The sequence below is a fragment of the Balaenoptera physalus genome, assembly GCF_965194825.1.
Source record: "Balaenoptera physalus genome assembly, chromosome: 20".
In the NCBI taxonomy this organism is placed as follows: domain Eukaryota; kingdom Metazoa; phylum Chordata; class Mammalia; order Artiodactyla; family Balaenopteridae; genus Balaenoptera; species Balaenoptera physalus.
Genome location: NC_138901.1, coordinates 2,285,420 through 2,311,751, shown reverse-complemented (window position 1 = coordinate 2,311,751; position 26,332 = coordinate 2,285,420). Strand labels below are relative to the sequence as shown.

The 26,332-nt window shown below is 39.6% G+C and overlaps 1 protein-coding gene across 5 annotated transcripts in view; it reads left to right on the top strand.

Moving 5' to 3' along the window:
* The window catches only part of LOC309650925 (ATP-binding cassette sub-family A member 6-like), a 66,789-nt gene that overhangs the window by 22,668 nt on the left and 17,789 nt on the right, over positions 1–26,332 (top strand). For all 5 annotated transcript variants that reach the window (XM_082442931.1, XM_082442930.1, XM_082442934.1 and 2 more), the window contains 13 exons: positions 3,426–3,484; positions 6,528–6,638; positions 7,045–7,220; positions 7,411–7,530; positions 9,396–9,534; positions 10,311–10,401; positions 11,967–12,106; positions 16,393–16,509; positions 17,743–17,911; positions 18,715–18,881; positions 21,005–21,138; positions 22,636–22,773; positions 25,640–25,747. In XM_082442931.1, the coding sequence (XP_082299057.1) occupies positions 3,426–3,484; positions 6,528–6,638; positions 7,045–7,220; positions 7,411–7,530; positions 9,396–9,534; positions 10,311–10,401; positions 11,967–12,106; positions 16,393–16,509; positions 17,743–17,911; positions 18,715–18,881; positions 21,005–21,138; positions 22,636–22,773; positions 25,640–25,747 (1,669 nt within the window). The remainder of the gene's footprint in view (positions 1–3,425; positions 3,485–6,527; positions 6,639–7,044; positions 7,221–7,410; positions 7,531–9,395; positions 9,535–10,310; positions 10,402–11,966; positions 12,107–16,392; positions 16,510–17,742; positions 17,912–18,714; positions 18,882–21,004; positions 21,139–22,635; positions 22,774–25,639; positions 25,748–26,332) is intronic.

The following is a 26,332-nucleotide window of genomic DNA, read 5'->3' as shown; positions in this document are numbered from 1 at the left end:
GTTGTGTTAATTTCTGCCGTACAGCAAAGTGATTCACTTCTACGTATATATCCCCTCTTTTTCACGTTCCCTTCCGTTTTGGTTTATCCCAGGATATTGAACATAGTTCCCTATTACCACTTCACCCTCCGTCTTGTCTCCTCCCTGTTTCTGTCTCTTGTCCCCCACCTCTGTTTTATTGCTGCTCTTTTCTTTCTCTGAATCCCTTCCTTCATAGTTTTGTCTGGCTTATATGGTCTAATGGAAGAAGTAAGAAATTTGGAATCAACATTTCTTAGATCTTAATACCACGCTCCCCTCTCATTTGATGTGGAATCTTGTAGAAATGAGTTAGTTTCTCTGAGTCTCTGTGTCCTTTATGAAACAAGAGTAACATCTACTTTATAGGGTTGTTTGTAACAGACTTATATGAGGAGCTTTTCACGTATCTCTGCTGTCAGACCCTACCTCCAGGGATTCTAATTCAGGGACAGTGGGCTTGAACCCAAGTATCTGTGGATTTTAAAGAGCCCTGTAGATCTTCCTAATGTGCACTGAAGTTAAAGAATGAGAACGTTTTAAACATTAAGCATTTATTTAGCAGATATTCACATAGTGCTTACTATGTACTGGACATGCATTTAATTCTCACAAAAAGCTTATAAGGCAGGCACTTCTATTTTGCCCATTTTACAAATGAGAGAAGTGAAGTACTGAGAGGTTGACTCTTGCCCAATGTCACACACTCTGTCAACCTAACAGAGGAGCTGAGGTTGGAATCCAGTCAGGCTCCAGAGTCTATACTCGCAAGCTCTAGCTACTGAGGAGATGTCCGGAGGCAAAGGAAGATGAAGAAAAGGGACTATAGCTGGGAAGTGAAGGGTTTCTAGGAGCGTGGTTGAACCTATGTATCTAAGCTTCATCCTTCTACTTCTGAGCCTATTGTTTGTTAAGTGTTCTGCGGGGCTACAGCCCCTCCCAATCTGGGCTTGATGGAAAGCATTCATCCAAGAGAAGAGCCAAGTGAGGGGCAGTCTCCCCAGACGCAGTGTCATCAGTCCCTCTCTACCAGTAGAGAACACTAAATATAAAATTACATTACTATTCACATGACAATAACTTTCAGATTCAGTCTCCTAAGAGAGCCTTAAGGTTAGTTTACATAGATGAAAAAATGCTTGTTCTTCGACTTCTGTGAAGGAGAGCAAAGCAAAATGTCCTCACCCTTACCCCGCAACCCTGACCAATCTGTGTGGTGTTGATTCTGGACATCCTGTCTGTTTGCTGGATTCTTCGCCAGCATGGAGGTCTGGGGCAGGAAGGGAAAGTCATCTGATCCAAAGCCTGTTCACTCAAGCTTTTGGCTCCGTTGTGCGGCTGCTCACCCCAGATCCACACCAAAGCAGCAAAGTCGGCTTCGGTGCCCCACAGGATAGCTCTTCCGTGACCAATGCCGCATCTTCAGTCACTGCTGAAGCAGGTTCTGGGACTGCAAGACGGCCTGCAATTGACCTTCCCAATCCACAAGTCTTACCACGTCTTTCTTCACAGAGACCTTTTCTTAGGAAAATCATTGCCCTTCCCCTCTGCTAGACAAGTGTCAAGTCTACTGCAATCTATCCCAACAGGTGAATTTGATTTTGCACGGATATAGAAGGTACTAAGATACTGATTCCCTTTTTCCCAGGCGTCCCTGCTTTATATACTAAGGACCTCTTCCTCTTTCCTGAGTAGCCCTTCAGCTCTGTGTATCTGTAAGTGTGGAGGAAAGCTTGCAGAGTTCTAACCAGAATCAAGATCTTCATTCTGTAAAAAAAAATCTATTTTTCATTCACAACTTGCTCCCTCTCACCCACAACCCCCACCCAGTCCTTCTTCTCTGGGGGCATTTGTTTGCACATCTGTCCATTTCTGTAACTACACCATTCATGCAACATGCCCAGAACACAGGCAGGATGTCTGCTCCAAACATGAATGGCTACCGTCATCTCTGAAATCCAAAAAGAGCCAGCCGCTCCCAGGTAGAAGTTTATTATTTAAAATAAAATATGAAAGCCTCACTTCAATGGCGTCCCACTACACAAAGAAAGGCAGAAATAAAATACCCTGTCGGATTTAGCAGTTTTGAAGCCTTTTTCTTTTAAATCTCCAGACTCTTGGCTGTAACCCTGCCCATCACCTGCATCCTGATTGAATAAATGTCCTTACCTTTATTCTGATTCAGGCTCAGAAAAGAGGGTGACTAAACTCTGTTTCCCTTTGACCTCGAAGATTCATCGTATGTGATCTTACATGGTTGTGACATCGCTAATCTGTCTGAGCCTGGTTCCTGCTTCATCCTGTATCAGTTTCTTTTGAAATTCCAATGTGCATTCAACTTTGGTAGTCATTGATTTAGAGGGGTGTGTATGTGTGTGTGTGTGTGTGTGTGTGTGTGTGTGTGTGTGTGTGTGTGTATGTTTGGATGAAGCAATCCAGCAAACCTTTAGATGTGTGAGCCTAAAGCCCAGGGAAAAGGATGGTGTCAGTTTTAGGTTGGTGTTGAAACCGTGAGAACCAATGAAATAGCCCATCGACAGAGTCTAGAAGGAGAAGACCCATAATATACACAGAGAACCCCGTGGAACAGCAAGGTGCTGTCTGGTGAAAGAAGAGTACTCTACAAGGAAACAGAGAAGGAACTTTTGGAAAAATAGGAAGAAAAAAATTAAAGTTGAACGTTACCTTGAAAGCAGACACTTTCAACAAGGAAAATTAGGAGTCCTCAATAGCGACCCCTACTCCAATAAGTAAGGATGGAAAAGTATTTGTTGCATTTGGCCATCAGGAGGACATGAATGTTTTCAGTAGGAAGAGGTTGCTTCCCACTGAAGCAACCAGGGGAGTGGGGTCAGAAGCCAGCGTGACCGAGGAGGAAGTGACACGTGAGGGAGAGGAGATGGCAAGTTTACATTTTAGCTTGAAAAATTGTCTTAAGGGGAGGAGGGAGATTTGACTGTATCTAAAGCAGAGTTTGAAGCCAAAGAGAAGCTCTCAGGGAGGAAACTATGGAAAATGCAGGTGACAGAGGGTCTGATTAATGACCAAGATTGAAGGGGATGGGAGATGATGCTTAAAGAGTGCAGATAAATGAGTGCCTCTTGCACAGGGGAACAAACACCAAATGTTCTAAGACTCGGGGAAGAAAGTGAGGGTAATTACAGAGCATTCTACTTTTCCAAGTGAAACACTAGTAATTTAATTGTAACTTTCTAGAGGGACTCTTAATTTTCTCCCCCAGGGGAAACGTTTAATTAGAAATGAGTCTTGGTCTTTCTAAGTGGGCTGTTATATGTCATCCCTTATTTCACATAAAGTTGGCTGCATCTCTCTCACTCGGGGTGTTCACGAGCTGTACTATTCTTACTTTCCTGTTGTCTAAGTAAGTGCCCATTTTGTTATTTCAGAATCAGAAATGTTAAAAAAGAATATAAAGAAAAAACTGGAAAAGTGGAAGTATTGAAAGGTAAAGAAAAACATTTCATTGACTTCTTTATTACAAAAAATGGAGAAAATTCAATGTGAATAATTAGAGAATATGGATAAGCAAAACAGAAAAAAACACAAACAACCTAACTCCACCACCTGGAAATTAACCATGATTAAGACCTGGATGTAAAATCCTTCCAGATGTTTCATGGATCTATTAATCTACAAAAATGGAATCATACAGTGAAAAATGCCTCTTCATTTTTAAAGAAGAATTTGCTATAAGCAATATTTTATTGTATTTGCACTATGAGGAGCTAATGTCTAGACTTAAAATGGATACATTTTTTTTATACTAGCCAGGGAATTTACATAGTTTACGTGTACTGGTGAGATTAACACAAAGACGTGTAACACCTTTGACCATGAATTAAATTTCACAAGTCAATACCCTACGACAAACATGGTTTATAATTTCTAGTGAACCAACATATTTGAAACTGAGTGTTCTCACAAATGCAGTTTTTTTATTTAAAAACATTTTAAGCAAGCATCAGAGTTAGTGGTTATATTTCATAGAGGACAGCTTGCTCTTATGAATAATGATTTTTAGAAGGAATGTAATGTATTTTTAGAAGAGACAGAAACCTTAAAATTTAAAAAAGGAGGAGCCATAGACCCTCTCAGAGGTTGAGAGTTCTTTGGTCCATTTTGCTTACATTGCAATTATTTTCTAACAAGTGCAGGTCCCTTAACTCAATTTTACTTATTCCTTTGAGATTACGTCTTTCCTTTGGGAATTTAATGTACTTGTGTGAGCAAGTTGGTTTTTGGGGTTTTTTCCTAGTTGATAAAATTTTATTATTATTCACATTCCCTTCTGCATCTTTTAAAAATGTCACCTTATATTATGTATTTAACATGGATAAGTGGAAAGACTCCCATATGTATTTCTTTCTGACAGTTTAAATTTAAGTTTATTCTTATCAAATACTATCTAGGTCTGTGGTTTCATTTTTTAAATTTTAGCCAAAGATACGTTAAATATTTTAAAATATATCATTTCAGTTTCCAGAGCGCGTTATGAACTACTTTTGCCCTCATCAATATGTCTAAATAGTTTCAACTTCTGCAGGATTTCTTATATTTTAAAAAATAGCAGAACCTTAAAAACTTTAAAAACATTGAGCATCGGTAGATGTGAAAACATGTGAAACAACCAGCTGGAGTTACTCTTTGGAAAGTAAGGACGGGAGCTGCCCCCTCACCCCGTGAAGCTGGTGCCTGTGGCCACTTGGAACATTCTTGAAAATGTGCCTTTGAGTCCCTTGTCTGCAGCCTGTTAGCTAAACAGGGCTAAATAGCACTCCATTGTATGGACCCCGTGATTTAGTTAACTAACACGCTGGTATAGGAAATTCCGTTTGTTTCCAATTTTTTCACTCTCATAAAAAGAGCTATAATGCACCTTCTTGCTCAATCTTTGTAAAGATCATTATTTGCTGAATAAAAATTTCTAGAAGCAGAATTATTCAAATGGGGCTATATTCTTAAGATTCTTGGTTCATATATCAAATTATTTCCTTCCAAGGTTATAAAAATTCATACTCCCATAAGCAGTAATTAACAACAACAGTAAGAATAGCAACAAACGTTTAACGTTTATTGAGTACTTAGTGTATGCTGGGAACTATGCTAAATGACATACATGGACTTTTTTTCCTTTTTTCCCTTTAATCCTGTGAGATCCATAATGTCTCTCCCACTTTGCATATGAGGAAACTGAGGCTTATATTTCTTTTTTCAGTTAATACATGTCATTTCCAAGATAGCTAGTGTCACTTTTCTCTTATCCTTGAAAACATTTTTGTTTCCAATTTAAAAACAAACATAAAAGTCGTTAATGTAACTTGTTTAGTTGTCCCAATATTGTTTATTAATTAACTCATCTTTTTGATGAATTTGAAAGGTTGTTTCATTAATCTTTATTTCTTATCTTTACTTTGGTTCCTTTTAGGTTTCTATTCTTGTTCTATTGGTCAGTGTATCCTGGACCAGTAATATATTATTTTAATTATTATATTTGCTCCACTGCTATGACTGTTACTAATATTTTAATTATCATGGTTTTCCAATATATTTTAATATCTTGTAGCCAAGACTGATTTCATACTGTTCTTTAAATTTTCTTAATTATTTGAGTTTATTCTTCCAATGATCTTTAGAATCTTTTAGTCCAATTGTAAACGAGGGTTTTAATGGATTGGATTACAACAGGAAGAATTTTCCCTTTACTTATAATTATTTTTACTAGCACATTTAATAGCTGAGTAAACCAAACCTTATAGAATTTCATTTATCCAAGATCATCCAGATAGAAAATAGATGAACTGAAATTTCAGCCCAGTCATTAATTTCAATAACATTAGAAAGTAGGTCACTTAATTTAATTGAAAGGATTTGATCGTTTAGATATAATGTATTATAAGATTCTTAAGAATTTCATCTTACCCTGTTCAACAACTTTCCATAACAAAGTTTGATTTTTCACTTGGTGGTAAGACAAACGAACAAAAAATAATACCTCAAAGGATTCTTAGCTAAATGATTTTTCTATTGACATGTAAATGCAAAACATTTATAACAAAAGAATAGAAAAATGGGCTCAGGGAGAAATATAAATTTTTGGTGAATATATTTTAGAAGGTAATTAATGCCATGGAAAATGTTTATGATTTAATATTTGAAAAGGCAGGCTAGGAAAAAATAAAGTATGATCAAAGTTTATGAATATATATTTACATATTCATATATGCAAATGCAAGGATGTAAGTTTATTACAATGTTAATATTTGGAATTATCCTTGATTTTATCTTCCAAAGTGATTGTATTTATTTCTCAAATATTCTACAGTAAGCATGTTTTTTTAGCAACCAGGAGAATACCGAATATTATATATTTTAAACTATTGAAGTGCTTCAGAATACACAATTAAAATAAATTGTCTTGTTCTGTTTTTAGAAACAGCCCTGTCTATTGCCCTCTTGTTTATAATGTTAATATTTTATTCTAAAAACAGGCTTGTTCTTTGACATATACGAAGGTCAAATCACAGCAATTCTGGGTCACAGTGGAGCTGGCAAATCTTCCTTGCTAAACATCCTTAATGGATTGTCTGTTCCAACAGAAGGTGGGCAAAAAGATATTTCCCAAAGGCAAGATGTCTGATAATAGAATGAGGGCATATGTATGCCTTTCTCATTTTAAGGTTTAAATTTAACTGCTTAAGAGGAAATAATGTTTGTTTATCTAAAGCTGTTTATCAGATTTGTAAGGTTTTATATGTATTTTGTATTTCCCAAATTTTTGTGGAAATCTTTATCTTTATTCCATTGCTGTGTGATACTCCAGGGAAATATACACTATTCTGAGCATCTATTTATGTTAAGACTAATTAGTAGTTGTTAATAAATTACAAAGTCATTATTTTAGATATTTCTGAATATATGCCAATATATTCCTGAATAAGATCTCCAAACATTAATAAATCGTGTTATCTTGCCAATGTTAAATTATTTTTTAACTTCCATTCTTAGGATCAGTTACCATCTATAATAAAAATCTCTCTGAAATGCAAGACTTGGAGGAAATCCAAAAGATAACTGGTGTTTGTCCTCAATTCAATGTTCAGTTTGACATGCTCACTGTGAAGGAAAACCTCAGGCTGTTTGCTAAAATAAAAGGGATTCCGCCACAGGAAGTGGAACAAGAGGTAGACGGGTGTGCTCGGGGTTCACTGAACTGCCAACCATTTGCCATGTTAAATCAGTGATTTACTGCCCTGTTACGAATAAAATTTAGGCAATGAGGTCCTTTAAAATGTACATACTACTTTAACAGATGGTTAAAATTGCATAATATGCATCATCTTGGATTACAAGGTTTGTATCTTTCTGGTCTAGGTACAAAGAATTTTATTGGAGTTGGACATACAGAACATTCAGAATAATATTGCTACACATTTAAGTGAAGGTCAGAAAAGAAAGCTGACCATCGGGATTGCCATTTTAGGAGACCCTCAAGTAAGTGCGATTATACATATGGAGGAATGCAGACTGAGTATCAGGAAAAAGTCCAGCTCTGTGTGTGTGTGTGTGTGTGTGTGTGTGTGTGGTGTGATAAAAACATTTTATTGTATACACAGGTGATGAAATTACGTGCCCATTTATTATTATTATTATTATTATTATTGAAATCCAATTGACCTACAACACTGTGTGAGTTCTAGGTGCACAACATACTAATTCAATATTTTTGTGCATTACAGAAGATCACCATGGTAAATCTAGTTACTGTCTTTGTACAAAGTAATTACAATATCATTGACTATATTCCCCAAGCTGTACATTTCATCCCCGTGACTCATTTATTTTGGAACTGGAGGTTTGTCCCTCTTAATCTCCCTCACCTATTTCTCTCGTCCTCCCACCCCCTCCCTTCTGGCAACCACTGGTTTGTTCTCTGTATCTGAGTCTGTTTCCATTTTGTTCTGTTTGGTCGTTTGTTTTCTTTTTTAGATTCCACGCGTAAATGAGATCATATAGTATTTGTCTTTCTCTGTCTTATTTCACTTAGCATAATACCCTCTAGGTCTATCCCTGTTGTCACAAATGGCAAGAGTTCATTCTTTTTTATGGCTGAGTGGTAGTCCATTGTGTATATACACCACATCTTCTTTATCCATTCATCTATTGATGGACACTTAGGTGGCTTCCATGTCCTGGCTCTTGTAAATAGTGCTGCTCTGATCATAGGGGTGCATGCATCTTTTTGAATTAGAGTTTTGGGGGTTTTTTGGAAAAATATCCGGAAGTAAAATTGCTGGATTGTGTGGTAGTTCTATTTTTAATTTAAGTTTTTAAGGAACCTCCACACTGTTCTCCACAGCGGCTGCACCAATTTACATTCCCACCAACAGTGCACGAGGGCTCCCTTTTCTCCACATCCTCACTGACACTTGCTATTTGTTGTCTTTTGGATAAGAGCCATTCTGACAAGTGTGAGGTGATATCTCATTGTGGTTTTGATGTGCATTTCCCTGATGATTAGTGATGTTGAGTATCTGTTCATGTGTCTGTTGGCCATAAGTATGTCTTCTTTTAAAAATGTCTGGGGTTTCCCTGGTGGCGCAGTGGTTGAGAGTCTGCCTGCCAATGCAGGGGACACGGGTTCAAGCCCTGGTCTGGGAGGATCCCACATGCTGCAGAGCAGCTGGGCCCGTGAGCCGCAATTACTGAGCCTGCGCGTCTGGAGCCTGTGCTCCGCAACAAGAGAGGCCGCGATAGTGAGAGGCCTGCGCACCGCGATGAAGAGTGGCCCCCGCTTGCCACAAGTGGAGAAAGCCCTCGCACAGAAACAAAGACCCAACACAGCCATAAATTTAAAGAAAAAAAAAAAAAAAGTCTATTCAGATTCCTTGACCATTTTGTAATCAGATTTTTTTTTTGATGTTGAGTCGTGTGAGTTCTTTGTTTATTTTGGATATTAACTCATGGGTCATATCATTTGCAAATATCTTCTCCCATTCAGTAGGCAGCCTTTGGTTTTGTTGATAGTCTCCTTCCCTCTGCAAAAGCTTTTTAGTTTGATGTAGTCCCATTTGTTTATTTTTGCTTTTGTTTCCCTTGCGTGAGGAGACATATCCAAAAAATATTGCTAAGACTAATGTCAAAGAAGTGAAGCTCTTCTTTTACCACTAAAAGTAGTAGAGTTTTCATTATACTATATCAAGAGAGAACCTCCTATGTTTAACCATGAGTGTAAGTACATTGGATATACATGCTTGGGTAGTTACTGATTTGCTTGGTTTTGATTGTTTCCCACGCTCTAGTGTGGAAACGATCAACATGGAGGAGAGGCACAGCTGATGTCTCTTCATCGTCTGCAGGTTTTGCTATTAGATGAGCCAACTGTGGGACTGGATCCCTTCTCAAGGCATCGAGTGTGGAGCTTCCTCAAGGAGCACAAAGCAGACCGTGTGATCCTCTTGAGTACCAACTTCATGGATGAAGCTGACATCCTGGCTGGTAATTGTTGGTTTTATCTCAGTAGGACAATGAAGAATGTGCGAAGTATTTACTCCCAGGGCAAGACCCCTGCTCTCGTTACCTTGGTGTGTCTGTACTGCGTAGGAATCTGGGGGTGACCTTGGTGTGTCTGTACTGCGTAGGAATCTGGGGGTGACCTTGGTGTGTCTGTACTGTGTAGGAATCTGGGGGTGGCGGGCCTCTAGTCTCACTGTAGAATTCCTCACCAGCAGGACATACGTTGGACTCTGAGTGCTAATAAAAAACTGATGTTTTTTCACATCAGCTTTTGATTAATGTCAACATCCCAATCTTCCTTCATGTACACTTGGTTGAAAAATATCCACTTGCCCTTTAGCATCCAGAGTAGAAAATATGCCCGTGGAATTTATGGTGTGTTTGTTTGTTTTTTCGAGTGTCGGAGGGCACGGAAGTGACTGGGATGCAGAAGCTCATTTAAAAAATTTTTTTTTTAATTTTTTGGCCACACCACGTGGCTTGTGGGATCTTAGTTCCCCAACTAAGGGTTGAACCCATGCCCCCTGCAGTGGAAGCGTGGGGTCTTAACCACTGGACCGCTGGGGAAGTCTCGCATAAGCTCATTTTAAATGCATCCATTTTAATGCATGTTTCAAATGTGTGAATGCCCATTAGATGGAGTTATGTCCCCATAGGACACGTCTCCCTTTGGAATCTGAGCTCTGGCGCCTCCTCCGTATTTTCTAGAGAGGGAAGTGACTCCTCTCATCTTTCCTCTCTTGCTTCTTTCTCCTCAGATAGAAAAGTGATCCTGTCCAGCGGGAGGGTGAAGTGTGCGGGCTCCTCTGTCTTTCTGAAGAGAAGATGGGGTCTTGGGTATCACTTAAGGTAAAGCCTTCAGGGGCAGATGGGGTACATTGCTGTATCTTCGGTACTGGTGTATCATAAAGGTAGAGCATTCTAAGAGAGAACTGGCCTTCTGCTTCATCTCCGCTCAGCTGGATTGGTCTGTTTCCCAGTGCTGTTCCTGCACCTTCACTAACTCTAGGGATCGGCCAGACTCCAGAAAGAGAAGCCCGGGCTGACTAATGACAGCAGGGCTGCTTCGTGGGCCACTTTCCAGGCAGCCGCCCCGTGCCACCTACGCCTCGACCTTCTTCCCACCATCCATCGCCTCAGCTGGTCCATGCAATCCTGCAGTAGATTTTCATCCTTTCAGAGGGCACAAAGTCAAATACCTTCAGAAGCTACTATCAACAGGAAGTAAATCTGGTGGCAAAGAGTGAAGAGGACCATGTCTAACAAGAAAGTGTGTCCAGGGGCTTCCATGGCAGCGCAGTCGTTAAGAATCCGCCTGCCAATGCAGGGGACACGGGTTGGAGCCCTGGTCCGGGAAGATCCCACATGCCGCGGAGCAACTAAGCCTGTGCGCCACAACGACTGAGCCTGTGCTCTAGAGCCCGCGAGCCACAACTACTGAGCCCACGTGCCACAACTACTGAAGCCCGCACGCCTAGAGCCCGTGCTCCGCAACAAGAGAAGCCACTGCAATAAGAAGCCCGCGCACCGCAACAAAGAGTAGCCCCCGCTCGCCGCAACTAGAGAAAGCCCGTGCACAGCAATGAAGATCCAACACAGCCAAAAATAAAAATAAATAAAATTTAAAAAAAGAAAGTGGGGCTTCCCTGGTGGTGCAGTGGTCGAGAATCTGCCTGCTAATGCAGGGGACACGGGTTCGTGCCCTGGTCTGGGAAGATCCCACATGCCGCGGAGCAACTAGGCCCGTGAGCCACAACTACTGAGCCTGCGCGTCTAGAGCCTGTGCTCCGCAACAAGAGAGGCCGCGACGGTGAGAGGCCCGCACACCGCGATGAAGAGTGGCCCCCGCTTGCCGCAACTAGAGAAAGCCCTAGCACAGAAACGAAGACCCAACATAGCAATCAATCAATCAATAAATCTTAAAAAAAAAAAAATTGCTATACAGAACATCTTTAAAACAAACAAAAAAAAAAAGTGTGTCCAGGCTAAAAGAATTTTATGAAAAAACCTTGATGGCCACACAAAACATGCATGAAAGGCAGATTTCCCGATTAGACACTAATTTTCTGATATCTACACAGTCTGGTGTAATAATTATTTTCCCTGAGAAATCTCTTCTGCCTAATATTCTCAACTCCCTCTGTTTATCTTCATACTTGATATATAGTTTTAATTACGTTATATATTTATTTGTGTATTTGTAGTTGTTTTGAGCTGATATACCTTCTCCATATAGATCCTAAGATTTTTCAAACCGATGACATTATTATTATTACTGTTATTATTTACTCATTTTGTTTGTTCCCTAAAGCCGGGTAAAGTAATACACAAAGGCTAGAAATCCAATAAAAACTCTATTTTTGTGGTAGCAGTAGAGAAAATACAAATGAATTGTCTTTCCTTTTATGTATTAGTTTGTACAGAAACGAAACATGTGATCCAGAAAAAATAACGTCCCTCATTAATCATCACATCCCTGATGCCAAACTGAAAGCAGAAAGCAAAGAAAAGCTTGTGTATACTTTGCCTGTGGAAAGGACGAATAAATTTCCAGGTAATTTAAGTATGAATACGATGGAATGAAATTTGGGAAAGTGTTCACATTATTATTACAGTTTTCATTGTTTAATGGATTTGGATCTTGCCCTGGGATTGGGTTTTTCAAAAAGCTGAACTTGAGATGAGGCGTTCAGTGCAGCTAATCTGTTTGGTAATTCATGCCTAGAAGCGTCAGTGGGGAAAGGGGACATGAGACGGGGGAGGGGAGGAAGCCAGGAAAGTCTGTGTTACCATCATCGGGCAGGTTATTGCAATAGGCAGTTGCGGTGTGAAACCACTGAGAGAAATACATCAATAAGTAAGAAGGGCTTAGAGTTGTCACTGGAGGGTGAGAAAGCTGGGGTATTTATCCACCACGCCTTGTCCGTCGTTGGTTGAGAGATGCTTCCAGGAGCATGAATGTGCTGACCCTTCTGGCTTGTGCGCCTTGTGGACTTAGCAGAGCCCAGAAAAAGTGCCTTCAGGCAGGTGTTCTCTTTTTTTCTCTCTCTCTCTCTCTCTTTTTTTACTGAAGTATAGTTGATTTACAGTGTTGTGTTCATTTCTGCTGCACAGCAAGGTGATTCAGTTATACATATATAAACATTCTTTTTAATATATTCTTTTCCATTATGGTTTATCACACGATATTGAATATAGTTCCCTGTGCTTATACAGTAGGACTTTGTTGTTTATCCATTCTCTATACGATAGCTTACATCTGCCAACACCAACCTCCCACTCCATCCCTCCCCCCTCCCCCTCCCCCTTGGCAACCACAAGTCTGTTCTCTGTGTCTGTGAGTCTGTTTCTGTTTCGTAAGTAGGTTCATTTGTGTCATAGTTTAGATTCCACAGGTAAGTGATATCATATGGTGTTTGTCTTTCTCTTTCTGACTTACTTTGCTTAGTATGATCATCTCTAGATACCTCCGTGTTGCTGCAAATGGCATTACTTCGTTCTTTTTTATGGCTGAGTAGTATTCCATTGTATATATGTACCACATCTTCTTTATCCATTCATCTGTCGATGGACATCTAGGTGGCTTCCATGTCTTGGCTATTGTGCATGTGCTGCTATGAACATAGGGGTGCATGTATCGTTTTGAATTAGAGTTTTGTCTGGATATATCAGGCAGGTGTTCTTCATAAGCAGATTTGCTGTGTACAGGTGAGTGCAGACAAGACGGGCGTGGGGCATCGAGGCATCTGCTACACATTCCCTTTTTTATTCTAGTTTAATTGTGTATGTAATTATTTTGCAGAGAAAAACATGATTTATTTCTTCTACAGAAGTATTAGCCATGTGTTCGCAGTCTGCTGGGTAGCACTGCCCACCTCGGATGTGTTTGATAATCATTCTAACCATCACCACTCTTCATACGGTGCTTACCACGAGTCAGGTGCTGTTCTGGTGGTTTCCGATGTATATAACTCATTTATCCCTCACAGCTGTTCTGTGAGGTTGATGCTGTAATTTTCCCTGTCTTACAAATGAGGAAATGAATCTCAGTCTTTTCTGATTTAAACAGCTTTCTTTTTGTTAAAACATTTAGTTTATTAAAGGTTTAACTCCCTACAGGCCTGATTAAACAGGCTCATTTGGATGATTCCGTCTCTTTAGGCGAATACTCAGGAATTCAGATTTAGTCCCACTGTGCAAATGTGGCAGCTCTCTACGTCCTTGTGGTAGCAGGGAAGATGGTGCCCTCAGGTCCATGGGCTGTATGATGCTTTTCTGTTCCTGGACTAATGTCCAATGAGGTGCAACTAGCTTACCTTCTTTTTCGGTTGGGTAAGGGGAGTAGTGAGGTATATGCTGAAACCGCCGCTAGAATGTGTCCCTTAGCCAGATTCCCTGGTGTAGGTGTGTCAGCCCATGGCAGCCTTGAATGCACATGCCAGGCCTCTGCCAGTCCAATGATGTACTTATGTCCTGTAGGACATAAGGGGACTCCCAGGTCCCCCGCATGCCGCGTGCAGGCCATGGGGAAATGCAGTGCCTCTCCAACCTCAGGGCTCCTCTAGCTCGTCTCAGTAATGCTGCTGGCCTGTCACCCACCCACTGTAGAAAGTGGCAGGTGAGAGGCTTCTCAGCAAAGCTTGCTTCCTCATCAAAGTGCCCACCGTGAAAGAGATGCACAATCAGTGTTTATCAGGGACTTGTTATATAAAAGGCACTGCTCAACGTGCAAGGGATTAAATAAGACATATGTATCCCTACCCTACAGGCCGTTGGGTGAGGAGAAGTGGACATACACAATGAACCAGACTGTATTACAGTTGTATCATAAAGTAATAAACATATGGGTTTGACTGGTGTCAGGCTAGGGTTTACATAGAGTGGTCACCGACAGCCACAAGAAGGAAATGGTCAAAGCATTCCAAGCAGAGAGGGAAAAGGGGTGTCTGGGCTGCGGTGAGCGGGGGGAGGGAGTGGCTGGCGGATACGGGTGCTGTCATAAGGGTAGAGACGTGCTCATATGGAGCTTTGGGGGCTGCCATGTGGTCTGTGAATTTTATTTTAAATGCATTGAGAAACCGCTGAATGTCATGAAATGGGGCATTGATGTGATGTGACTTATAATTTCGTTCTCTGGATATAAAAGAGCACACAGGGTAGAGAGGAACAAGAGTGGACCCTAGGAGACCAGTCATGGGGCCATATCAGAGGTAAAGGTGATCGGTTACCATGGTGCCAGCTGAAAGGTGAATGGAAATGGTTGGACTTGAAATATATTTGGAGATAAAGCCAAAGAATCTGGCTGATGGCCAGTCTGAGGAGCACAAGAAGTGAAAAATTAAGCGGGACTTCTGGCTTAAATCACTGGGTGGAAAGGGTGGCATTTAGTGTAAAATGATGACCGGTACAGTTGGATAGGATGGAGCAAAGGGAATTAAAGTTCTATTTTGGAAATGTTTACCTTGAGATGCTTTTAGACTCCCAAGTGGAGATGTCAAACGGCCAAGTATGTAGTTGGATTATAAGATACTGGAAATCAGAGAACAAAGTGACAATTGAGTTTGGGAATCACTGGCATATAGATGGATTTAATGCAAAGGGATTGGGTTAATGAGAAGGACCAATGAGAAAGAGTCAGAGGGTGGTGGAAATCAGGAGTCCCCGAGGAACCTGAAGGAAAAACAGGAGGATGTGTTCTTATCAACTCAAGGGAGAAAACGTTTCTAGAATAAGGGGCTAGTCCACAGCTTTGAATGTCACTGAGTTAAAAAAAAAAAAAAAAAAAAAAAAAAGAAGAGACAGACAGACATACCGAGTTAAAAGAATAAAAACAAACAAAAACCCCCCAACCTATTCATTGAATTAAGAAATCTGGAATCGCTGATTACCTTGAAGAGAGTACCTTCTGTGGAGGCATAAGGGTAGCATTTGGATTTGTGTAGGTTAAGTGTGAATAGGATGCAACTAATGAAAGAGAACGAAAGAGACAAATCTTTGGAGCCATGTGTGTATGTGTGTGGGAAAAGAGTAGATTTGTTTTGTTTTGTTTTTGCTTTTGCTGTTGCTTGTTTTTTTTAAAAATTCATTTGTATTTATTTATTTTTGGCTGTATTGGGTCTTCGTTGCTGCGTGCGGGCTTTCTCTAGTTGCAGCGAGCAGAGGCTCAGTAGTTGTGGCGCACGGGCTTAGTTGCTCCGCGGCATGTGGGATCTTCCCAGATCAGGGATCGAACCCGTGTCCCCTGCACTGGCAGGCGGATTCTTAACCACTGCGCCACCAGGGAAGTCCCTGCTGTTGCTTGTCTTTGTTCAGTGGGTGATCTTACAGCATTTTTGCCTCTGGTTTGGGATGACCCAGTACATGTAGGAGAAGTTGATGATGCAGGAGAGAAAAAGAAGAGACTATTTTGGGAAGTCCTTAAGATGCCCAAAGAGATGGAATTCAGGACACAAGTCAAAGAGGTGGGCTTTGGTGGGAGCAGCTACACATCACACAGAAGGGAAACCAGGAATAGGGGTAGGCATATACATTGATTTGTGGTGTGAGAAAAGGATGCTCTTTCTGACTGCTCATCTTTCCTCAAAGAAGTTTGCAGGCAGTTCATGAGCTGTGGACAGAAGATGGAGTGCAGAGGGTTTGAGGACAGAGGGAGAAGCCTGATATGTTCAGTTCAGAGAGGGAGAACATTCTAGTGAAATTTTGCTTTTGCTTACTGTGATATTCCAAAGACATAAACTTTTTGCACAATACTCTGCATCATCTTTTAGATAAGTATTTACTTACTAGGTTTAGTTGTCGATGTGGTATTTCAAATGTATCTATTCCCCTCTGTTGCCCTAGACCTTTTCAGTGATCTCGATAAGGGTTCTGGCCTGGGCGTGATGGGCTATGACGTTTCCACGTCAACTCTGAATGAAGTCTTCATGAAACTAGAAGGAACATCAACTGCTGAGCAAGGTAAATCCGTCTGTATACTTCATGGAAGATCAATTTCCAAATGCTCATGTATCAACTTAGTATTTATAATGTCTTATGCATGATTCACACTAAGGAATGTGACAACTTCCAAATCTGACTCTGCCGTTTGGGAAAGGCTGTCACTGTTTCTTAACATCGTTATGAGGACCGAACACAGATCCCTTCTTGGAGTATCCCAGATTTCCCTTTGGAAATGATTTGCTTCCTATTTCAGCAGCTTTCTCCTACCCCCAGATGCTCACTGCTTCTTGGATACTTTGAGGATGTCACAGCCTCTCAATCAGGGTCATAAAGTCTGAGCAGATGTTTCTTATAAAAATCGCCCTTAGCTTGTTCATATAAGATTTCCATTAAGGTCTTAATGAGGAAAATGATTAAATAATCTCCTAAGGCGTATTTTATTTTATTTCATTTCATTTTACTGTATTTTTACTGATTCTTTTTTTTTTTTTTTTTGACCGCACCATGCGGCATGTGGGATCTTACTTCTCTGACCAAGGATCGAACCTGCACCCCCTGCAGTGGAAGTGCAGAGTCTTAACCACTGGACCGCCAGGGAAGTCCCTCCTAAGGTGTACTTTAATGGGTGATAATAATAAGAACTGTCATTTTGCAGCCTCTGTGCCAGACACTTTGATCGATGTGTGGCTATATTGCAATTACCTTCTTATAATAACCTTTATAACAAATGCCATTGGCACGCTTTTACATATAAGAAAATCGGACAAACCACAGTTAAGTGATTTGCCCCAAATCATGCTGCTTGTAAGGCATATATTTGGGAATCAGGTACAGATCTGATGGTTTCAGAGCTGATAATCTTTCACATATACTTCTAAATTATTGATAGCTCAACAGTAGATATTTAGGCATCCATGATTGGTTGTTCCTATGGAGAAGATTTCTTGAAATCCCTCAGAATATTTTCACTTATGGGACCTTCTCTGCCTCCTCAAAGACTGGGCATAGTGAGATCATCCTTTCCTGAATTCCACTTTTGGTATGAATTCAGCATATTTTCCCCACTGAGTTTATTGAATGTGGACATCATACACATAATTCTTTTCTTATGTTCTTTGCTTTGTAACCACAAACATTCTAAAACAATTTATAATATTGCTAAAAAGAGAAAACTGTGATGCCCATGGTGGCATTAATAATGTGTGTGTATTTGTGTGTGTGTGTGTGTGTGTGCAAATTTTGAACAAGCAGAGATGATGGGGGACACAGGACGCCTACCCGAAATGGATCCACCTTGCTCTTCTCTCCCTGAGATGCAGACGGCTGTGAGTGCCATGGGCCTCTGGAGACTGCAGTTCTGTGCAATGGCACGGCTCCGTTTCTTAAAGTTAAAACATGGGAAGAAAGCATTTTTGACCCTGTGAGTATCAGAGCATGTGGTTTGTTAGATAGCGAGTGACAAGAGAGGGTTAAACCAGGAGAAAAGTAAAAACTAGAATACAGTGGAATATTACTCAGCCATAAAAAAGAACGAAATAATGACGTTTGCAGCAACATGGATGGACCTAAAGATTGTCATACTGAGTGAAGTAAGTCAGACACAGAAAGACAAATATATGATATCGCTATATATGGAACCTTAAAAAATGGTACAAATGAACTTATTCATAAAACAGAAGTAGAATCACAGATGTAGGAAACAATCTTATGGTTACCAAGGGGGGAAAGAGGCAGGAGGGATAAATTGGGAGATTGGGATTGACATATACACACTACTATATATAAAATAGATAACTAATAAGGACCTATTATATAGCACAGAGAGCTCTACTCAACACTCTGTAATGACCTGTATGGGAAGAGAATTTAAAAAAGAAAAAAAGAAAAGAAAATTGTTATCTTGGATCTAAAAAAAAAGCAAAAACAAACAACAACAAAAAACTAGAACACGATACCCAACCAACATTCCTGCCAGAGTTGCATAAATGTAGCATTTGATCTTGCCAAGGGTGGGAACACCTGTACGTTAGGTCTGTTTAATTCTCATAGTTTGATAGCCGTGTGTTTTATTGCAATGCCTTTTAGTACTGTGTGGCGGGCAAAGGTGTGACTTTCAAAATTTTAGCGTCTATTATAGATGCCACTCAGCAAATATTTGTGAAAAGTCTGGCTGAATAAATAACATTGTTATAGATTGATATGGTAATTTTTCTTTATTGGTAGATTATTTGTATTTGGAATTGCAATGTTCCCTCTGATTGTGGAAAGCATACTCTATGCTGTATTAAATCAAAAGACTGATTGGAACTTTAAACCCGAACTGTATTTCCTCTCTCCTGGACAACTTCCCCAAGACCCTCGTACCAGCTTACTGATCATCAACAACACAGGTAAACAAAAAACAAAATTTAAATCCAGAAATAAGTTAGTTTTATTGTTAAATAGCACACGTAGAGTGAGGGAAAGCAAATTATAAGGGAATAAAATGTGTGTTTAAACCTCACTTATAGAAAACAACTATGAGGAATGATGCCCGTTTGCTGTGACTTTGGAGATGGTGGGACAAGACAGATGAGGCTGAGTCACTACATAACCTACCTCCCTATCAGCCTGTCTGCCTGACTATCCTAAGCTCTTACATGAGAGGGAAATAGATTCCTATATTTACGGAACCACTCTATTTTTACATCTCTTTGTTACAGCTGCCTAACCTATGCTATAAATGTTATACATACTGATTGATATGTAAAGATGGCATTTTTATACCCTATGCCCCTCCAACAAGATCTAGGAAGATTCCTTAAGACCATTTGGAACCCGTGACCTTGTTCTCCTAAATGATGGGCAGTTGGTTTTGCCTAATTGCTTATTTCACTGTAAAGAAGAAGCTTTTATGTTTCTCCCTAAGATGTTAAAAAATAGATTCAGAGTACAAGTCCTCTCTTGATGACGTCCCCCGTGCGTTCCAGTTTTTATATCAATTCATGACTCAGAGGTCTGGATGTCTCCTCTTTAAACCAAGGTGGTCTTTTCGTTCCTGTTTCTCATTCTTCTTGTTGTTTTCCATTTGGGTTTTAGAAAGCAATTTTATTCCCTCTGCTACCTTAAAACTGAAAGTCTTGCTAATTGTATATTGGATTTCCAAGATCTAGAACTGTTCCTTTACCTTTCAGTTTGTTGTTGTCTCATGTATGTGTTTTCCTCTCCAGTTACTCTGAGATCCATGTACTTGTGTTAACCTCCTCATTTTTTTCTTTTCTGTGCTCAGCTGTTAGCTATTTTGTGATCTAAGTGTGGAGCTTCTGTGCCATCTTCTTCCTCTTTTCTCGGAGTCTGACGGTTATTGGTTAGATGTTCCTCTTGAACTGAAACACCCCTGTTTGCCGAGGTGAATGTGGGTCACCACGAAGGTGTGCTACTCCAGCGACTGTGGAGATGGAGTGGGATGTGTGGATGCCCCAGGATGCACGGAAAGGTTATGTTGTGTGTGTGCGTCCCTTTCCCACCCGGTGAGAATCCTATCATCCAGGGCTTGGCCCTATTTTTCCAATCCTAGTATGAATTCCCATTTCAAAGTTCAAATGAGCAAAGAAACACGAGTCCTCCTTTTTCCTTTTTCACTCCATCCTGTCCTGTCCTCCATCCTTCAGACATCCCTAACTGTCTGGAGTTACTTTAGGTCTTGCCCTCAAGTAACGTCCCCAGATAATGTCTCTTAGAAAGTAATTCGCGGCAGCCGCTGCCTATTCTGTGTGAAACGCGAGGCGGGGTCGCCTTGTTCAGGTGTGGTTAACCGGTCAGTGAGCCTGACCATGACTTCAGAGCCCAGTTTGCCCCTTGAATTTGTCCACTCTGGGTTTAGATATCCTGGAAATTGGTTTTACCTCTGTAGCTGTTGGCTCCCGGGTGTTCTAGGCTGCACAGTTTTCTCAGCTCTTATTTCTGTCAAACAATCCCATCTGCTTTCTTCTTTAGGGGCGTATCGAACGCTTTGATTGGAGAGTGGCACTCATTTCCCACCTCCAAAGTGTATTTATGGCATATATATGTAAATATGTAAAATATATGTACCTAGTATACATATACATATATTTGCTTTTCTGTTATTGTGGAGAATAAGGGAGAGAGGGGAGTTTATTACTGGCCGTTTTAGGATGGCTAATCTAAAGTACTTCTCATACGATTATTATATTTTCACAAATTAATGAGTTCAAATGTATTTTCTAACCAAAAGTCAGAAAATAGAGTTATCGTGTTTTAATGGTCACATGTTAGCGTGCATTAAGTAGAATTATAAAGCTAACTCATCACAGCATAAGATTTGATAAACAGAAGATAGTATAATGGGTTCTCTTTCATGGGCGAATATTATTATTTTGATGCCCAAAGACACATGCCTTTACATGATATTCTATAAATATTGATTTTCAATTGTGTATGTGGTTTATTTTTTTAAATTGTCATATATGTTCTTGCTTTATATGATGACCTTCTGTTGTTGATTTCATACTAGAATCAAATATTGAAGATTTTATACAGTCACTGAAGCATCAAAATATACTTTTGGAAGTAGATGACTTTGAAAATAGAAATGGTACTGATGACCCAGCTTACAATGGAGCTATCATAGTTTCTGGTAAAAAAAGGGTATGCTTGCTACTTACCTCTTGTTTTTGCTTTTATGAAAAAAGTTAATGTGCTACATTTTAACTGTTTTAAAAACTGCAGAAAGTCAATCCAGCTAGTATACAGCGACTTGACTTAAAAACGTTTGGGGTTATTGAATAAACCCCACTTATTTAAACTGTGAAGTTTAAATAAGTTGTTGTAAAACATTTTTATCTTAAATTCTGAATTAGATGATTTTTTTACATTTGAAACTACCTAAATGTCATTGCATTATTCATACTCAAAAAAATATTAGACCTTAAAAGTACCAACCCATATAATTATGAATTTAAGAAATCCTATTTAATGACTACCCAAGTGATATTTTTATATATTGAGAAAATACATTAAATACCATAATAGCCGGATGAAATCTCTGAGAGAAAAGTGTTCTCAGTTTATTATTTAATATGTTTCAATTTGGGTAAAAGAGTATAAGCAGTAGAGGTCCTTTCACAGGAATAAAACTATTGAAAATACATCCCAATCTTGAGTAAAACTCCGAGTCTTACTTAAATTCCAGTGCAAAGCTGGGGGCCAAATTAAATGAAGCTACCTGTTTATTTCTTGCTACAAGGGAAATAAAAACAGAAACAAAAGACTTTGAAGATGTATCACTGAATTCAGTTCTACCTAAAGTAGGCACATCATAAGAAACAATCTCTTTGTGCCAACTCTAGGAAACTACGTTGCTTGACATTTGCTTTACTTGTTACGTATCTGTGGTATTTCTTGCATGAACTCTTGGTAATATTGAACAATATTGAGCCTCTTGATCAATGCATGAACATTTTTATAAACATGAAGATCATAAATATTTTCTTATAAAGTGTGAAAACGCTTCACTGGCAGTGTAACCGTGAATATTTTATTAACCCCATGCATATCTCCCACCCAGAAAATCAGGATTCCTTTGCTTGCTCACTGTAAGCTTAGTGTCTCCTTTTCAGGGCCACTTTTAAATCTTGTTAGATGAAATTTCCTCATAAGCAAAATGAGGAATTAGTAATACTAATAAAATTAGTAATACTAATAACTCCTAATATCAAATTATAAATAAATAATAAATTACTTATAAAATTATAAAATGAGTAATTTTATAATAATTTTAAACTATAATAACTTTATACTATAATATAATTTTATACTATAATATATTGTTAGTATAATTAGTATAATAATTAGTAATTTGAAAATTACTAATAAATTAGTAATCCTAATAAAAATTCATATTGCCAGCTGTGCGGTCCACTGTGCTAGGGCCTAATATACATTATCTCATTTAAACTGTTTAACAACCCATTTATTCTCCCCTTTCACAGAAGAGGAAGCTGAAGCTCAGAAAGGCCAGTTAACTTAAAGATGGCCACACAGCTAGAATGTGGCATTGTTAAGCTCTTAAACACAAAACCTTTTTCTTTGTTCTTTAATGATTTAGGATTAACATTATTTTATCTGTCTTTGTTTTATTTGAAGGATTATAGATTTTCAGTTGTATGCAATACCAAGAGACTGCACTGTTTTCCTACTCTTATGAATATTGTCAGCAATGGGTTACTTCAAATGCTTAATCATACACAGTATATTCGAACCGAGAGAAGCTCATTTCCTTTTGTAAGTATTGGATTTACTCATTTTCCCTCTTTAGTTGTTAAGTATTCATAATGGATTGTTAATCCTAAAAATTATTGTGTCCTAACTTTTCAGACAGACTATACCTAACAAAATATGATTTTTTTCTTAAGTTATTATTAGAGAATTTGCATGGGGGAATATTGTTCAATATTCTGTCATAGTCTCCTAGGGAATCGTCTGAAAAAATACATACTCGATTGCAGAAGTGTATTGGAGAGAGTGAGAGAGAGAGAGAGTGTATGTGTGTGTGTGTGTGTGTGTGTGTGTGTACAGTGAATTGGAAATCAGGAGCACTTGTAACCTGGCTTTAGAATCTTATAAATCCAATGTAATTTGTTGGTGGACCCTTCACTGACTGAAATGAAGGAGAATTTGCCAGTTCTTGGGCTATCTGCCATCTGATTAATTCCTTTACTTACCCATCATTGCTCTGCATTGCGAGGGTGCCTGGTACCCACAGGCTAGCTTTCGGGATTCTTTGTCAGCTGGCTGTAGGCTGGATTTAGACCACAGGGAGCAGTGATAGATGCTGGGACAGCAGAAGCATCCCACACCCTGGGCTCCAATCACATCGCCTCCTTCCTTCCTCTTTCTAACCCAGAAGGGACAGTGGCTTCTGGCTTCATCACCCTTGTTGGTTCCTCCACTCTTCCCACCCATGTAACCATTGCGTGGTTAACTTCTCTGTATTTTAAGTACGGAAGGTAGTTAAGATTCTCTGGTTAGACCCTGATTGATGCCCAAGAGGGATCTCTCCAAGCTGACTCCAAACTGTTCCACACCAGGAAGTTGGAAGAGCAGGAAACCCAATTAGAAATGGCGCCATCAGAAAGGGAAGCCCACATTGTGACAAAGAGGTTGAATTCACTTTGGGGCTTCCCTGCCTTAGTGGTGCTGGGAGTACATGCGAGAGCAGGTGGATGGGATATACTTGAGCTGCAGCCAGCACTGACCATGAGAGTGGGGATGGTGCCTGAAAGGAATGCTCCAGAAAGTGGGACCAGCTGGTAGTAGAAAGAGGTAGATGTTACCCCCTCTTGGTCCTTTAGTTTCCTCATTTTATTGCCTGTTTGTTTAGGATCAAAATGGACCGAGGCCCCATGGTTATTCTCTTAGGAACCCCCAGAGGCACACACCTTTCTTCTTTCAGCCATTCTTATAAAGACAGTGATGCATTTTCCCATCTGGTGAAAAATTAGAATTTGTAGATGCAGCCTCCAAAGCCTTAAGTAAAGTTTGAGAATTATTTTGAGACAGGCTACTGCACTGGTCTCCTGTACTTAAATCCAAGAGGCAGCTCTGTACCCCACCTGAGCATAAACCCAGCTGCAGACAGACATTGATTTGGGGGTAGTGACTTGAAGTTCATCTCTTTGAGGATGGGCTTGGTGCAGTGAGTTTTCCTTTTAAGCCTGTGCTTCAGAAGCATCCACTCAGCTGCCAGTATCTTCACATCTTCATCACTAGGTTTGCTGAGAAAGACGTGCTGCTCAGGCCTGAATAATCTATTTCTCTTGGATCATAATTCCTGAATTATCATTTTTATAATTGTGATAAAAAAAAACCCACATAACATAAAACTTACCATCTAGTCATTTTTAAGGGTGCACTTCAGAAGTGTTAAGTGTATTCACATTGTTGTGAATCAGATCTCCAGAACTTTTCTATCTTGCAGAATTAACACTCTATACCCATTAAACAAGAAATCCCCATTACCCCCTCCTCATGGCCCCTGGCAACCACCATTCTACTTGCTGTTTCTGTGGATTTGGCTCATACAAGTAGGATCACATGCTAGCATTTGTCTTTTTGTGACTGGCTTATTCCCCATTTCCCTTATGTCCCCACAGTTCATCCGTGTTGTAGCGTGTGACAAGATTTCCTTCCTTTTAAGGGTTAATAATATTTCATTGCACGTGCATACCACATTTTGTTTATCCATTTTTCTGTCCAGGGACATTGGTTGCTCCCATCTCTTGGCTTTTGTGAATAGTACTGCTGTGAACACATGTGTGTGGGTATCTCTCTGAGACCCTGCTTTCATTTCTTTTGGATATACACCCTGAAATGGGTCCTGAGTTATTTTTCACTTCTCTTTTTTCCTAGGCGTTGAAGCCTCACGTTAAATGATCAGAAACTATTTTCCCTCCCACCTCCATGTGCAGAGGTTGATAAACTCGATGTACACTTTTTTTTTCTACTTTGTACTTTAATGTTATTTTTTTTGTAGTTGATTTACAGTGTTGTGCCAATCTCTGTTGTTAGATGTTCGCTTTTGATTTTTCAGTATTTCAAAAAGCACGTACTTTTATGATGATCAGTATTTCATTTTTTTTATATTTGTTTATTTTTTTAATTTATTTATTTTTGGCTGTGTTGGGTCTTTGTTGCTGCGCACGGGCTTTCTCTAGTTGCAGCGAGTGGGGGCTACTCTTCGTTGCGGCGCGCGGGCTTCTCATTGCGGTGGCTTCTCCTTGGAGAGCATGGGTTCTAGGCACACGGGCTCAGTAGTTGTGGCTCGCGGGCTCTAGAGTGCAGGCTCAGTAGTTGTGGCGCACGGGCTTAGTTGTTCCGTGGCATGTGGGATCTTCCCGGACCAGGGATCGAACCCGTGTCCCCTGCATTGGCAGGCGGATTCTTAACCACTGAGCCACCAGGGAAGTCCCTTTCTTCATTTTTAAAAATATTCACTGGTTTAAAGTACTTTAATGTATTGGATATCTTTAATTAATTAATTACTTCTGTTGTTTATTGATTTATAACATTATATAAGTCTTATGAGTGTGACATTATATTTTCACCTCTGTGTACCCTACAAAGTAAAGAGTACCTTTTATACTTGCAGAATTATGCACTGTTCTGGACTGGGTTGCCAGAAGGGTCCTTTTTCTTATTTTTCGTCGTGTGCAGCATTTCTCCTTACATCGCCATGAACAGTGTCAGCGATTACAAAGTAAGAAACGGGGGAAAAAAGAAAAGAAACTCGGGGACTTCAGTAGTTGTATTTTAAATGCTGTGTGTTGTCTCACAGGAAAACCTTTTAACATATGTTTAAATTAGATAATGTACTTAAACATTATTTCTATCAAGTCAGAAATTTTACTTCTAAAAACACAAAGTACTTTTTTACTTCAAAATGACAGGAGAAGTGCAATAATCTGGTAGGGACTCAAATTAATCTAAACCTTCAAAGGGGAATATTACAAAACTTTCAACTACATTATTTCCTAACTACAAGGAAGAAATCATCTATGTCGTAATTGAGGACCAAAGTTAAGACTTGAAGCCACTTTCTACCGTGGAGAATACAGTTTTTTGGTTGTATTTGTATTGGGTCATGCTCATTAACCAGGCAAAACAGTTACATCGAATTCAGATAAGTCATCTCTTACAATTCTGAGTCATTAACTCTCCCTGAGCATGTTTGCATAATGAAGAACTTGCTGTTCTTCAGATTACAAAATACCATTTCTTTTGAAGGAGACTTATGCCTTGATCATTAGGAGGTCTACTGCTCTATTTGTTCTTCATGAGCTGA